This window comes from Azolla caroliniana, unplaced genomic scaffold (assembly GCF_043228905.1).
Source record: "Azolla caroliniana isolate FFs.n. ecotype wild unplaced genomic scaffold, voAzoCaro1.0.p SCAF_20, whole genome shotgun sequence".
In the NCBI taxonomy this organism is placed as follows: domain Eukaryota; kingdom Viridiplantae; phylum Streptophyta; class Polypodiopsida; order Salviniales; family Salviniaceae; genus Azolla; species Azolla caroliniana.
The window spans coordinates 12,114,528-12,130,220 of NW_028230455.1; the positions used below are offsets into that span (position 1 = coordinate 12,114,528).

At 40.9% G+C, this 15,693-nt stretch overlaps 2 protein-coding genes across 3 annotated transcripts; one reads left to right on the forward strand and one right to left on the reverse strand.

Moving 5' to 3' along the window:
• The first annotated feature begins 228 nt into the window (after positions 1-228).
• LOC147851049 (pentatricopeptide repeat-containing protein At4g04370-like) lies at positions 229-3,948 on the forward strand. Its single transcript, XM_087335555.1, has 4 exons — positions 229-3,129; positions 3,178-3,231; positions 3,498-3,577; positions 3,798-3,948. Exons 1-4 carry the CDS (start codon positions 229-231, stop codon positions 3,946-3,948), a joined length of 3,186 nt encoding a protein of 1,061 aa, XP_087191681.1.
• Positions 3,949-5,206: 1,258 nt separating this feature from the next.
• Positions 5,207-10,022, reverse strand: LOC147851050 (uncharacterized). 2 transcript variants are annotated; one of them, XM_087335739.1, is made up of 4 exons: positions 9,579-10,022; positions 8,560-9,139; positions 7,912-8,079; positions 5,207-7,545 (listed from the first exon to the last, which is right to left on the reverse strand). In XM_087335739.1, exons 2-4 carry the CDS (start codon positions 9,097-9,099, stop codon positions 5,464-5,466), a joined length of 2,790 nt encoding a protein of 929 aa, XP_087191865.1. In that variant the 5' UTR covers positions 9,100-9,139; positions 9,579-10,022; the 3' UTR covers positions 5,207-5,463. The 2 variants fall into 2 exon arrangements, with proteins under 2 accessions (XP_087191865.1, XP_087191864.1); XM_087335738.1 differs by lacking the exon at positions 9,579-10,022 and having other exon boundaries at positions 8,560-9,158.
• Positions 10,023-15,693: the final 5,671 nt, after the last annotated feature.

Genomic DNA, 15,693 nt, shown 5'->3' on the forward strand with positions numbered 1-15,693 from the left:
AAATTGAAGCTTGAACTGAACCGAACCATGAAACCATTAAACTGAATTGTTTTAAAAAAACAAACCAAACCGTTAAAACCATTAAAACCGCAGGGGGGTTTTGTGTGTGTAGTGAGTGGGTGAGTGCAGTAGTAGTAGTAAGTAGTATATGTAGTGTAGAGGAGGCCCAGGAGGAGCAGGTGGTTGGGGGGTCATGGCCTGGGTAGGAAGCAAACCATGTGCAGTCCCATGGGCCTCTGCCACTACACCAGATTGCTCATCCAATGCAAAGACACCAAGAATCGTGTCCATGGCAACCTCCTATATGCTTGCCTCTTGCAGATTCTGGAAGAAGAGGAAGTAGCAGCAGCAGGGCATGGTGATGGTGATGGTGATGGTTATGTTGATGGTTATGGTTATGGTGATTGTGATGGTGATTATGATGACCCTGTTGTGGCCCCCATGGCCTGCTTCCCAACCCTCCTCCTGCAGATGTATGCCTCCTGCGATGCCCGAGAGGATGCGCACGCCATGTTTGCACGGCCGGCCTGCAAGCGAGATGTCGTGTCGTGGAACAGCATGCTTGCCTTGCACCATCATGATTCTCCAGCCCAGCTCCAACTCTTCCACCACATGTTGTCACATTCTCACCTCATCATTCCCAACAGAGCCACTTTCCTCATCGCTCTTTCGGCATGCCAGAGTGACGCCTTCGCGGACGATGGGCTGCTCTTGCATTCCTGCATTGTGGAGCATACTAGTAATATGGAGATTAGTGATGATGTCATTCTTGGCACTGGACTTGTCTCCATGTATGGAAGGTGCAGAAGTGTAGAGCACGCTTGGGAAACTTTCACGAGGATGTCAAATCGTGATACTGTAGCTTGGAATGCCATGATCACTGTTTATTCTCAGAATGGGCTTGATAACGAAGTGATTCAGCTTTTCCAACTTATCAGCCAAGATGGTCTTATACCCAATAAGGTCACATATCTGGTCATTCTTGATGTTTGCTGTAATTCTGCATATTTGGGGGAAGGGAAGAGGATACATTCATGCATCTGGCACCATGGCTTGGATGTTTCAGTCGGAAATGCTCTTATTAACATGTATAACAAGTGTGGGAACCTGGAGGATGTAAGGGAAATGTTTGATGAGATGTGTGACAGAAATGTCATCTCGTGGACATCGCTTATTTCGGTGCTTGTTCAGCATGGTTATGGAATGGATGCACTGCAATCATTTCACCAGATGCAGGTAGAAGGCGTGATACCAAATAAAGTTACATTTCTCAGTATCTTTCCTGCATGTGTTAATGGTTGTGTGGGAATCCTAAGTGATAGCTGCAAGGTTCATGCTGTTCTTGGGCATGATGTAGAATTGGATAATGTTCTAGGTAATGCACTTGTGAATATGTATGGGAAGTGTGATCAAGTGGAGCTTGCAGAGAAAGTATTTGCAAGAATGTGTGATAGAGATGTGGTGTCGTGGAACATCATGATTTCAATTCAACCTTGGCATTCAATCCAATTGCTTTGGCAAATGAAAATGGAATCACTCCTCCCAAGCAAAGCCACATTTTCTTCTATACTAACAGCATGTACTACATGTGTGCTGTCGCTTGCTTTTATCAAGTGCTTGCATGCTCAAATTGTTGCCAATGGGCTGGATACAGATGTCATGATAGTAACAAGTCTTCTGAGCATATATGGAAAACGTGGCTTTATGGATGAGGCTTGGTTGATTATGGACAGTTCCAATATACATGATATGGTCATGTATAATGCCATTATTGTATCACATACGCAAAATGGGCACTCAAGGTATGCTCTCCAACTACTGTACCAATCCTTGATGGAGGGTTTTATGCCTGATAAAGCTACTTTTCTGAGCATTCTTGATGCTTGTGGCAACCTGGGATCAACCAATGATGCCAAGAAAATGCATGTCATCATAACAGGTATGGGACTTCAGACAGATACCTCTGTGAACAATGCACTCCTTGTGATGTATGGGAAATGCGGTAGGATTGAAGAAGCTGATAGAATCTTTGAGTCATCAAAGGTACAGGATGTTATTACTTGGAATGTGATGATTATGGCATCAAGCTACTCTGGAGAACCCGGAAAGGCCGTACTCCTATTCGAAGTGATGCAAACTGAAGGCATCATACCAGACAAAGCCACCTTTGCAAGCCTGATTTCTGTATTTTCTAATGAAGAGGGTCTGCTAGAAGGCACACGAATGCATGCTCGCATTGTTGGTACTGCTGTAAATGAAGATATAGCTGTCCAAAATGCTCTCATCAGCATGTATGGTAAGGGTGGGAACCTTGACCAAGCAAAATCTATGTTTGATAGAATTTCCAATCCAGACATTGTTTCATGGAATGCCCTCATTGCAGCACATGTCCATTGTGGTGAGGCAAATCAGGCCCTTTCTCAATATAGCAATTTGATGCAAGCAGGAACTGTCTTCCTAGATAAAATGATTGTGATTACCATCTTATCTGCCTTTGCTAGTGAGGCAACCTCAGTTGAAGGAAGGTGTCTGCATGTTTGCATTGTGGAGAACGGAATCCAATCAGATATTTCAGTAGGAAATGGCCTTGTTAATATGTATGGTAAATCTGGGAGCCTTGATGATGCAAGGTGTGTTTTTGAAAATATGCAACAGCATGATATAGTTTCATGGAATGCAATGATTGCAGCCTATGCACAACATGGGCAAGCAGACCTAACTTTTGGGCTGTTTTTCAAGCTTAAATCTAAAGGTCTGATTCCAGACAACGTGACTTTGGTTAGCATTCTCATGGCATGTAGCCATGGGGGTCTTGTGGATGAGGCATTCTGGTTTTTTCTCTTTGTAGACGGCATTAAAAGAACGATAGACCATTATAATTGCTTGATTGACCTTCTTGGACGGGCAGGAAGGTTGCACGAGTTGGAATGCCTTATGAAGTCCATGCCAGTAAACCCTACATATGCTTCATGGATGGCTTTGCTAGATGCTTGCAGGAAGCACTTCGATTTGGAAAGAGCAGAGATGGCAACAAATTGTATCATGGATCTGCAACCGTCAAAATGTGCACCCCTTGTATTGTTATCAAACATCTATGCTAACGCAGGTAGATGGGAAGATGTGAATAAAGTAAAAGAAGTTATGAGAGGAAATTTGAATTATTTTACCATATGCTAGATTTTAGATGTCACACTTTCATGTGCATATATTGCTGACACTGTCACTTACGGGGTGTGCTTTTGTACTAAATATTGGATCATTCCATAAAAAAAGGTCAGTGTCTAACATGAAATGCTTTGCAAGTCGATGCCAGAGATCTAAACATGGGAGAAAGATGAAATGGTCTAGTAGATTATGGGGAACTAGATTTTATAAAACAGTAGGAAGATGTACTGTTTTGTATACACCCCATAGTCAACAAATGAGGCATTGTGGGACTAATAAAGCATATCAATATAATACATGATTCCTTTAATGAAAAAACTGCAAATTGGAAGAGCCTAGAGGACACTATTATGGATGTAAATTTTGGGATCTGGGATGGATCTATACCCAAGATTGGTGCGAAAGTGGAAGGGTGGTTCCAAAGGATCTTATTAGCCCACTTCGCTCTTTCCTAAATACATTGTGTCCTACTCATCTACAATTTCTTAGAGTGACACCTTATCAACCCATATGGTCGGATTGCACAGTAGCTACTCCTCATTTGGGGTGCTATCACAAAATATGCACTCTAATAAGAGTATATATGGGGATAAATTGACAACTTGGAATTGATCATTGATTATATCTAACAGATATGCCATTCTGGCCTTATTGATTACTGCTCATAACTATATTGCCAAAGTGCATTTAAGAGAGGTTTGGAAAGAGTCCATGTTGCACACAGTTAAAAGCATCGTTCCGCATGCATCTGAATACAGCGAAGACATCCAACAACACTCATGAAATCAGTCAAATGCCCATCAAGAATGAGATGCATCCATGTACTAAAAGTTCCTAAAACGTTTGAAGCATTGAAGCATATGGTGACAATAAAGTAAACAAGAAGGATCATGGTATTCACAAGTGATTTAATTCAACAATAATGGCCTCAAGGTGAAATGTTCTCTAAAATGATGAATGATGAATGGAACAAGATATTGCAAAAGCATCTATGTCAACTCTATATCCAAAAGAACTGTATCATACCAAAGGAGCCTCTTAGCCCAAACCTACAACAAAGATCACTTCATGAACTTCTTAGAAGATGGCTCACGTATAAATCAAGGTATATGGGCATCTACATACCCCATAGTGGTTGCACAACAATAGGCTAACTTAGAGTTTCTTCCCACCAACGTGAAATTGAAGCTACACAAACACTTCACATACCTAGAGTTGATATATGTTGATAACTAGGGAGATTGAGAGAGAACATTTCAAGGAGTCACTATATATCCTTTGCTTAAGTGGGAAAATGAATAAAGAAATTTGTATTTCAACTCTAATGTATTTACATTGGTCACAATAGCCAATGAATGATTTTACCCACGCCCACATCCATACATGAAAGATATTGAAAGAAATGGTTTGTGGACATTTCTTACTTGTGTTACGCCACTTTTTATCAAGGATATCATATTTCATTCGATCATCATCAAGGTTGCAAATCTCAACTATTACAATATTTAGCGATCATGATACTACTCGCATGGTTACCTAACTTGCATTTTCAAGGTGGATGTCATTACCTTACTAATAATATTGGGATGGGTTTTACGTGCCTAGTGTTTAGACTCGACCATTATGTCACTATTGCTAATAGCCTTAATACTCCTGGTTGGAATTAAGGGTTCTAGGTTTGGTGTGTTAGAACTTAGTGATCATGATACTACTCTCATGGTTACCTAACTTGCATTTTCAAGGTGGATGTCATTACCTTACTAATAATATTGGGATGGGTTTTATGTGCCTAGTGTTTAGACTCGACCATTATGTCACTATTGCTAATAGCCTTAATACTCCTAGTTGGAATTAAGGGTTCTGGTTCTAGGTTTGGTGTGTTAGACTTAGCACTTGATTCTATTTGGAGTTCTTCGACATTGCTTACTCTATCTAAATGTATTCTTTAACACAAGAACATGTATGTTTCATCTTCCAAGAAAACATTGTCTTCAAAGGAACCAAATCATAGTATTTTTAGAAGCATATACACCACTAACAATGAGGTCAAAGCCGTAAGTGCATTTATTTTATTATTGGTATTAATTCAAACCTCAACCACACAATCTAAATCGATTAATGCAAACACTATATTGTGCCCTTTTTTGTGAGTACTTCCAAGTTACGTTTCAAACACCAACGTGCATCTCTATTTGGACCTTATGTGTTGTTTTTTTTAATGAGGGGTTGGTTATGATTACATGCATTAAGCAATCGACTGACATAGAGAGTAATGGTGACGCAAGGTTTTATCTTTGACTATACTAACTTTGGTCTATATACGAAATAAGTTGAAGAGTCCCAGAGGTCAATAAGAGTCCATGGACTTTCCAATTGCAAACGCTCATGTAAAGCTTTGTCGAGGTCAGTTGATTCTCTTAGGAGTCCTTCCAAACTAAAAGCCAATGCCCCTAGAGACAATAAGAAAGTGTTGATCAATGCATCCTCCATGTTGGAAGAAGTGGGGGTAGCAACACTAGTTTGATGACCCACTTGAGCTACAAGCTTGCGGAAGATGACCTCGAACTCTTCCATCAAGAAGCCCGGTTTCGGTGGATCCATCCTCGGAAATGTGAATTGGACAATGTTGTTGTTGTTGTTGTTGTTGTTGGTACCCTCGTGTTTCCCGTCCACCACCGGCTTACCGAGGTCTCCCCCGGGTTTAACAATGTGTCCTTGGAGAGCTTGCTCGAGGAACTCGAGCAATGGGATAAGCCTCTCTTCCACCACGCGCACGCACGGGGCGAGCGCATCCTGGAGCTCTCCCTCTCTGGGGTGCGACATCCCGGCATTGACAATGGTATCATATGCACGCACGCCGAAGTGCAGATGGTCGAGCATGCGGGCCATGGCATTGATTATCTTGGAGTAGGCGTTCTCGGGGAAGGCGGAGAACCAGAAGCGGGGCTCCTCGGCCGCCTCTTTCACGAGCACGGAGAGCCGCGTGCACAAGCCCTTCATCGCCTTCTCCCGCGCCTTGGAGTCGGACACGGACGCAGCGCGGCAATTCCCACACCGCGGCTCGGAGAGCGCGGACAACACGGCCGAGGTGTGGGCCTTGAGCTTGGCGAGGGCCGGGACGAGCTCGGCCTTCACAAGGGACGAGGCCTGGCTCGGCAGCACGAGGAGCTCCACGACGATGAAGCTGGCCATCCCGAGGAAGGCCTCGACGATCCGGACAACCGTGAAGTCTTCCTCACTCGAGTCTTTCTCCGAGGTGTGCGCGAGGATGACGATCGCGCCCGTGAAGGCGGACACGGCGCCCGCATAGCCGTATAGCTTGCTTCGCCTCAGGAAGCTCGTGAGCACGACCCACGGGACCAATGCCGCCATGCGGACGAAGCCCGGGAAGCTCTTGGTGGCCAGGACAACGAGGAGGCCGTAGATGGAGCCGGCCACCGTGCCTTGGGCACGAAGTGTCGCGCTCTTGAAGGAGCCTCCTTTGGAAGCACCAGTGAAGCCTAGGCCCAGTGTAATGTCTGCCCAGTAGCCTTTGTCTCTGCTGAACCATGACCCCAAGAATGCCCCCATTGCCATGGCCAAGCTCATCTTGAATGCCGTCCGCAATTGCTGCGAATCGATCCTCTTTCCGAACCAGTGCTTCCATCGAAGAAAGCACCCGTCGATCCATCCCCTCGGCTTCATGATTCCCTGCTCTTCATGCTGAAATGGCTGCAATAATCCCATAGCACTATAACAATACTTGCATGATCTCTGATTCTCCATGAGCCTAGGGTTTAAATGGGGAACCTCGGGGATGTGGATTTCCACCATGCCCTGCACTTGTGCATATCTATGCTTTCTGGTGCTTGCATCTTCCATTTTTACACCATTTTGCTCCACCACAGTTGCCTTGCCTGCCATGGCAAGGATGCCCTCCGTCTCCTCCAAGAATTTCTCCAGATTGAAGAGGAAGAACAAGGCAGAGGAAGAGACTTTCCGGAAATCGGTGTCCATCGAGCCTACTTCGCAATCATCGATGCCGCGAAAGCTTTCCCCACCGAGGTCATCGGATGCCATATATGCTAGCTTCTGTCTCGCAGTACTCAGTTTCTCGCTAAACGAAGCTAGAGCTTCCCTCCCTTCATCCATAATCAACTGCATATGATTCGAGGTCTTCCATCGGTTCTCGCTTGCATGCCTCAACGCGAGGCATGCCCAATCTGTAAGATAAATCAAGCAGTCTTTGAGCATATAGTGCAGCATTCGCTTCGAAGATGACCTTAAATCCGATGCGAGAGCGCATTCCATTCCGATCAAATGCTCTTTGAGCCTCTTTAGACCCTTTATGAGATTCATAAGGTTTTCGGAGAATCCGGGAAGCTCCCATCCTAGGTCGCTCTGTCCGAATACATTAATTCAAGTAGCATTATTTATGTGTTAAGCTCCTGGTTATGGCATATACCAGACAGGTCACATGAAAGCAATCAACTAAATAGAAAACTTATGTGTTCAAGTAGCATTATGTGTTAAGCTCCTGGTTATTGTTGAAACTAACTCTAATATTAATAAAAACTAACAGTTTAGATAGCAAAATATGTACAAGTTCATAATTTAAACCCTAAACCCTATTTTGTAATTTCTTACCCCTGTTTTGATCTCCTTCCTTGGAAGTTATAATCCTTACAGTTATGGTATACCAGACAGGGCACATGAAAGCAAGCAACTAAACAGGAAATTTTACAGAATTCGATTGAGAGAACTCACCTCTTTCGAAATGATCTCTGCATCTATGGTTGAACCTATTTTGGCTAGTGATTGTGCTTGCAGATTCAGAGACAACCCCTTGACCAAATCATTGACACAAAATGCATCCACCATGGTTCTCAGCCTTTCGGATATTACACGAGTCGACAGCTTCAATTGCGATTGGACCTGATTTTAAACCAGACAACAAAAAAAATGCAACGAAACGGATCAAGACATGTTACTCGGGCATTGCTCGGAAGTTTAGACATGAAAAATGGTATAATGACACGATGGCAGATCAAGACATGTTTGTTACTCAGGATTCCTCAGAATTTAGACATGAAAAATGGTATTAAGGAAACATGTCGGATCAAGACATGTTACACAGAATTGCTTGGAATTTAGACATGAAAAATAGTATAAGGAAACATGTCGGATCAAGACAAGTTACTCGGCATTCCTCAGAATTTAGACATGAAAAATGGTATAAGGAAACGATGTCGGATCAAGACAAGTTACTCGGCATTGCTCGGAATTTAGACATGAAAAACGGTATAAGGAAACGATGTTGGATCAAGACAAGCTACTCGGCATTGCTTGAAATTTAAACATGAAAAATGGTATGAAAATTCAAAGAGAGAGAGAGAGAGATTGAGGATGACTAGCCTGAAACATTGCCAAGTGAGGAACTGGCAAGAGGAGTGCCACCATGCCACTGATAGCTCCCACCATGGTGGTTCCCCCGAGCTTCAAAGGGAATGAGACGACCTCCATATCCCCTCGCCGAATGGACGCAGTCACATACAAAATGGCGCTATGCGCGAGCGCAACACGTTTCGATATGATGAGTGTATTCTTCGGATAAACAATGACAAAGGAGCTGAGTGAGATCCATAGAATGGCCACACCCAAGGTTATGTTCTCAGCTCCAATGGCTTGGAACACTAGCATTGCCATGCCACAACCTTGGACCGTGCCGATCAGCACCCCGACCGTGTCTTGGAAGGCCTTTCCGAATGTCGACTCCCCTACCACCGTGACCGCCATGACATACGCAAAGATGGGGAAAGTGAACCAATGTACATGCATGCTCCCCAGCTGCAGCACCAAACCAGTCAGGAAACAGCCGAAGGCTGTCCGGAACGCGACATTCAACCTCGTCCGCCAAAACACTTTCTCGTGCATCGACGGTCTTGATTTAAACATTGTTTCGTGATCTCGTCGGGTCGGGGTTCCGATCACTGGCCTTTTGCCAATGTAAAAATACAAACAAACAAACCTCGTCAACAACATCAAGCAAACAACATTCACATTGTGATACCATAAGAAGTCCTAGACCCGCCCATTTTGACAAGCATGAACTTACATATGCCTAGGAACAAGATTGTCAATAATTACTTAGGTACAAAGTTACCACCCTAAGCACCAACCCAAAGAAACAAATGGAAAATTTTAATCTATATGCCTTAGATTTGGTATAACCAACACAACGCGACATGTTGAATGATTCTAGAAGAATGTCAATCACCCACATTAAACAAGGACGGGGCATATATCAACCAGCGATCACAATCTAGGCAAGGTTGAGTCCGCCCATAGTATTGCTTACGTGACAAGAGACAACACGCTAAAACCCCATGGTAGGACTTATATTTAAGAAATGAAAGAAAACAAGATTGAATTACCTTCACCCAGGTAGTGGAAAACCACCCGAATTTGTAGTAATTTCTTGTTACAAGGGGACAAGGGACATGTGGTGAAAGGGGAGCAATGATCACATGATCAATGAAAAAACCAATGTGTTCTATGAGTTATATATATTATAGCCAAAGCTAAGAAACACAAAGAAAAGCACGGTGTGTGTAGTCCATTTATAAGTAATGGTTCTGTCAAAGTTGCATTGCTAAATTTGCAATCGGGCTTGTGTTGTACGCCATCGTAGTAGTAGCATGGGCCCAATCCAATACCAAGACAAGAGGAGTTATATTATATTCTTCAACGACAACAATTGAAACTTTACATGCACAACGACAATACTATGTGTGTGAGCTTCCTCTCTTTGTTGAGTGAAGGACACAACCTATTCTAGGTTCGCAAAGTTTTGACCACACCAGGTTCATGAAAAGGACACCAATTTAAGTTGTATGCTCTTATTGGAAACACCATTATTGGAGGGTGATGTGTGGTAATATGCCTCACAAGTAGTGTACCAAGTTGAGGAGTTTGTGGGATATTATTAGATTATACGCAAAAAATGATCTAAAGCTAATATATTGAAAGAGGGCCACTAAGTAAGTAATTTGTGGGAGGCCCTCATGAGAATGAGCACAAATTCTATGGAATGATCATGATGAATTTGAGATGGATTTGTATATTATGCCTAATAGTAATTTTGTAGTTATCTTTCTTGATGTTTATCATGTTGTTGATATGGTTGCTCCAGTGAAAGTAATATACATATATATTAAAACAATGTGACAATACAAAAAACCTTTTTTGTCCCTACTATATAATAGAGACGATCTTATTGCCCTCTCTCCCTCTTCCTCTCATACTAGGATATAATGACATTATGCACATGTGGTGATACATGTCACTGATGTTGATCATAGGTATATTAAGTAGGTATTGATTATCATATCATTGATATTCTATATGAGAATGAGATCAACACTTTTGTAGAGCATTTTGAGTGGATGATGTTTCTGGTGTGGTAGAAAGGAATAATAGTTGCTGCCAACATTAAAGGAACCCAATTAACAAGCTTGATTTCAATGCTCATTCCATGTACAAATTATATAGTTGAATTTGTTAAAACCATAATACATTAGAGTGTTCTAGTACAACAAAGGATCAAAATCAATTATTCATGATAATCAATCAAATATTAAGGTAAAGAATGGTTTAAGGGTGCTTAAGCATGCCAATCACCCTTGAAAGGACAAATGGAAAAACCCATCCATGTCCCATGCCACTAAATATGATCTTATGTTAAACCTTGGAAGTTGAGATGAATATTTATCCTTATAATGAGATATTGCCTCCCCAATAGAGTCTCAACAATGTCCAAGTAATGAGGGAGGTAATTGGCCCCTTCCTAAGGCTTGACTCACAAAGTTTCCACTACGCCACATGTTCCCATGTCACCTAAGAGGGATACTTTGATATATTCTTGAAATCTTCGTGTACTATGGCCATTTTTTAAAAGTTAAAGATATCTTTGTGTTTTGTCCTTATATTTGACCTGTGCCTCATGGTAGAATGACAATATGCATAAAATGCCTACGAAGATGTTCTGTATATGTGTAACAAGTTGATTACGTGTTGACATGTTGTGAAGTCTATGTAAAAGGTGTGTGGGTCACATGCACGAGAATTTATGAAAAAATCCAATGGTACTTATATAAGTTTTTTTTTCATTAAAAAATGGACTTTAAACACCATATCCAAAACATATGAAACTTTAGATATATAAGAAAGGAACATAGAAATTGTCTTATTGCACGAGTAATGGGGTTTATCACTCTTTGTGTGAGCCAAGTTTTGTTCTAAAACTATAGTTAAGTGTACTATAAACTTCATAATCCCAAATTTATTTCATGTCGTGTTTTTTAGCATTCTTGATATTGTTTATCATGGGCATGGGGAGTGAGCCAACCCTAAAGCAACATTCTTTCACATCATCTATCCATTATCTCTTAATCTAGCTTAAGTGCATAAATATACCAACCTAGCATACGTCAAATGAAGAAGATAAATGAGATATGTAGATGTGATAATTGACAAAACAAAGCCAAATTATACTTTATACCGATCTAGTTCTCCCATTTTGGATTTTAATTCCTAGCAATAAAAGGATTGAGAGGATTTGTTTGCCAATGCGAATACCCAAATCCCCGTGAGGCGTGACTATTTCATCAAACAACCGTCGTTGAAGGAGTGTTTTACCAACAACCAAACGTGACACAAAATCTCTTTGCCAACTTTTTTTGTCTAGCCTCTCAGTCGGTCAAAAGCCCATAGGATGTTGGTAGAAATACAATTCCCATACCTCCTAATATTTTTGGAATTCCCCGATGATCCAAATATACTTTCAATCCAGGTACAAAAGATAAAAAAAACTCCACTAATTGACATGAGAAACCAAATCAAGAATAGATGTGGTTTGAGTGAGATCCTTGATGGCAATACAAGTCTTCACCGCTTCTTTCAAAATGCTTATCCTGCAAAAAAAATACTAGTGTAATACACCATGCACGTGATGGTCAATCCATGGTCATTAAATTAAATCCTCTTTAGTCAATGCAAACAATAGCGGCATAGCTCTTGGAAAAATAATACAATCAAAGCTTCGCGTAAATACTTGAATAAATGGAGGCACCTCTTTATCATACAGACACTTTGATATTCATGTAATAGTCAAGTAAATCAAAGCAGATTCTAGAACCCTTAATTGTATCACATGGCCAAGTATCCTCTAATGTTTTTTATTTCCATCAAGTTTACTCTACACACCTCTCTTATTTGTCAAATGTTTGTGAAGAAACACAAACAGCTTATCATGATTTACATGAACTCATTGAAATTGTAATGCCAAGCTCATCATTGAACAAAAAATGCATAAGGAACCTCAATTACTATGAGTTCAAAAGTTGTATATGCATAGATATCCAAAGATCTTCTAAGGTGGCTCCCTAACCTCACCTTCAAATCCCCCCCCCCCCCCCCGCCACACACACACACATCAGAATTCCGCATGGCCCGCACCAAATCCCAACATGCAAGTTCTTGCCCTAAATCGAAAATCAACATGCTCCAAACTTGAATATTTCCTCTTGTCCTTTGTTTGTGTGTAATGCCCATCCACCTAACTATCTGTCTAGACTCTAGCCTCTCAAAGCCCCAACAAAACAAATCATACACCCTACACACACACACACACACACATATCAAGTAACTTTATGTCCCACCTCTTATAAACCCCAACAAAATGTTGTCCGCCCTCTCCTTTTTCCTATTGCACACAACATCTACCACGGAAAAAACTTAAGTCTGAAAAGGTTTGTAGATTCCCTTTAGAGACTTAAGTCTTAATATTAGGATGATATGGGAAGGGATATCATCATTACCTTCCCTTAGAATTATGTCTTTTGTAGGTGAAATGGATGGTGTGTTATTATAACTATCCTTGAATAGAATTATGAAAGCCACTTTATTCTTTGCGCATGGAATGAACATACTAGGAAGTGTTTATGCCTTTGTCCTACATCTAGAACACTCATATTCTTTTTTAGCATTGTCAACCTTTCTGGTGGATTGATAAACGCTTGAGCCAATTTGTCAAATGATCTATGCCAATACTAGTAAAGTATTGGGCCATGTTATAACTTCTTCTTTTTTCTAAACAAGATATCCTTCCATTAGTTTAAAAAAGCATATCTACTACAAAATAAAACCCACTTATTTTACAAAAATGAGAGATGAATTGGGAGATATATAGCCTCCACTATGTGACTTTCAACATACATGCTTGACATCAGTGCATATCCTACTATTGTATTAGGATCCAATTTCATAGCTTCATTCAAGCACAATTTCCCCTATCTATATTGCCAAAGCATGTACATGCTATCAATAAGGTAAACTGACTACACACATTTGTTGCCCAAATGTTTTAAAGCTGAAAAACCTTCACTATTCCGCACATACCCAGAAATCATTGCGTTGTAAGACACCACATCTCGATTATGTTGCAAGACAATGAATGTTTGAACCTAAAATCCATTAGTGAGTGAACCACTTTATACTCAAAATCTTTGATTTTAGATCCTTTCATGAGAGGATAGGGACTTGATTTTTTGAACCTCCTCATGTACCCACCACATGTAAGCTTTAAGAAGCTAGGGACCACAAAATCTAGATAACATATGTTATATCTTTGTCCCATTGTTGAATCTAATTCAAATGAGTTTTACATTTCATTCTTAGCCTAGAACTAGCTTGATCTTGGAGGCCTATATACTTTAGTTTTGAAACTTGTTTGCTCTTATTGTGCTCGACATATGCTTCACACATACAATAGGATACCATATGGAATCCGTGTAACAAGACAACAATTGGTCCTTTGTGTACTTTGATAGACTTTATGTACAACTTGTTGATTTTATGCTCCCCACACAGGCTTGACAATACTTATTCCCTTGGGAACAAACTCTCGACAGTCAATAATAGTTTTTGTTGAGAGGGATGTTCTAGAAATGATTATGATCTTTGATGTTGAAGGAAAATAATTGGGCCCAATCCTCCATAGAGCTCATCACAACTCCAAGGATCTGTTTAGCAATCAGTTTGGAAGACCGCTAGAAATTAGGAATTCTTACTCTTAGATTCTTGTGGAGTTTGGGAATACATCCAACTTTGGGATTGTAAAATCATTCCCTAGAAAAGGTAGTTCTTGCATATCCTTCCAATCTGTTTCATTATAGTGTCAAAGACAACACGAGATACAAACTTGTTTTAGGACCACCATTTGATCAACCATGCTTACTTTCCTACTTTGCAAATGCTCGTTTCTCTTCCTCAATCTCACAATGACCTAATCCCATATGGGGTTTTTAATGATATTATCGCTCATACATCACAAAAAGTTAAATATATGGTTCGTTTAGGGATAGTGTTTGCACACTTTTTCTATAAAACCAAGTGGATGGATCTTCAAGAAGATATCTTGTTTGTGTTTTTGTTGTGATTGATTTTGACGCATGAGGCCATATAAATGTGTTCAAGCCATTCCCAATATATTTCTTGAGAGATACCTCATTGTTCTTCACTAACCCATTTGTATCATTAGCAAAGAGTTGAAATCATATTTACGTATATTTTGGTTATCTGACAAATGTGGTACTTCCAACGCATATATGTTATATATTGAGTTAACTAGCTACTTTAGTCCAAATACATCGATTGAAAAGTGGTAATTATTGGTGTTCATTTGAACATACTAGTAGTAGCATTGTGATAAATTCTATTGGTGAAATCAATAACATCTAGGCCATGGAGATATTGGTGAAAACCCACATGTTTAGCATATGCTTTGTCAAATTCAATTTTGGTAGACACATAGTCTTGATTAGTTTCAGACAAAGATTCAAGTCCTTTTATCGAGGCTATGATCTTAGTAAGTCCGTTTTGTAAAACCCATTATATCCATCCACACACTCTTTTGTGTGCCCAAGTGGAGTGAGTCGACATGACTGGAGCTACATCGGCAAAGGCTACACATCTTCTTATCCACACAATCGTGAGATATATAATATCGAAATCATATGTTGGAATATCGTCAACAGTTCGGCTTAACCGGTCAGGGAGTTCTCAAATTTGAACCGGACTTATCACGGTTAACCGGTAAACCAACAAGGCCAAACTGGTTAAGCCTTAACTGGTTTGGGAGTTCTCAAATTTGAACCGAACTTATCCCTAAACCGGGTAAGGGTTAACCAGTAAACCGACAAGGCTAAACCGGTTAAGCCTTAACCGGTTTGGGAGTTCTCAAATTTGAATTGAACTTATCCCTAAACCGGGTAAGGGTTGACCGGTAAACCAACAAGGCCAAACCGGTTAAGCCTTAACCGGTTTGGGAGTTCTCACATTTGAACCGGACGGATCCCTAAACCGGGTGAGGGTTAACTGGTAAACCGACAAGGCCAGACCGGTTAAGCCTCAATCGGTTTGGGAGTTCTCAAATTTGAACTGAACCGATTGCTAAACCGGGTAAGGGTTAATCGGTAAGCCGACAAGGCC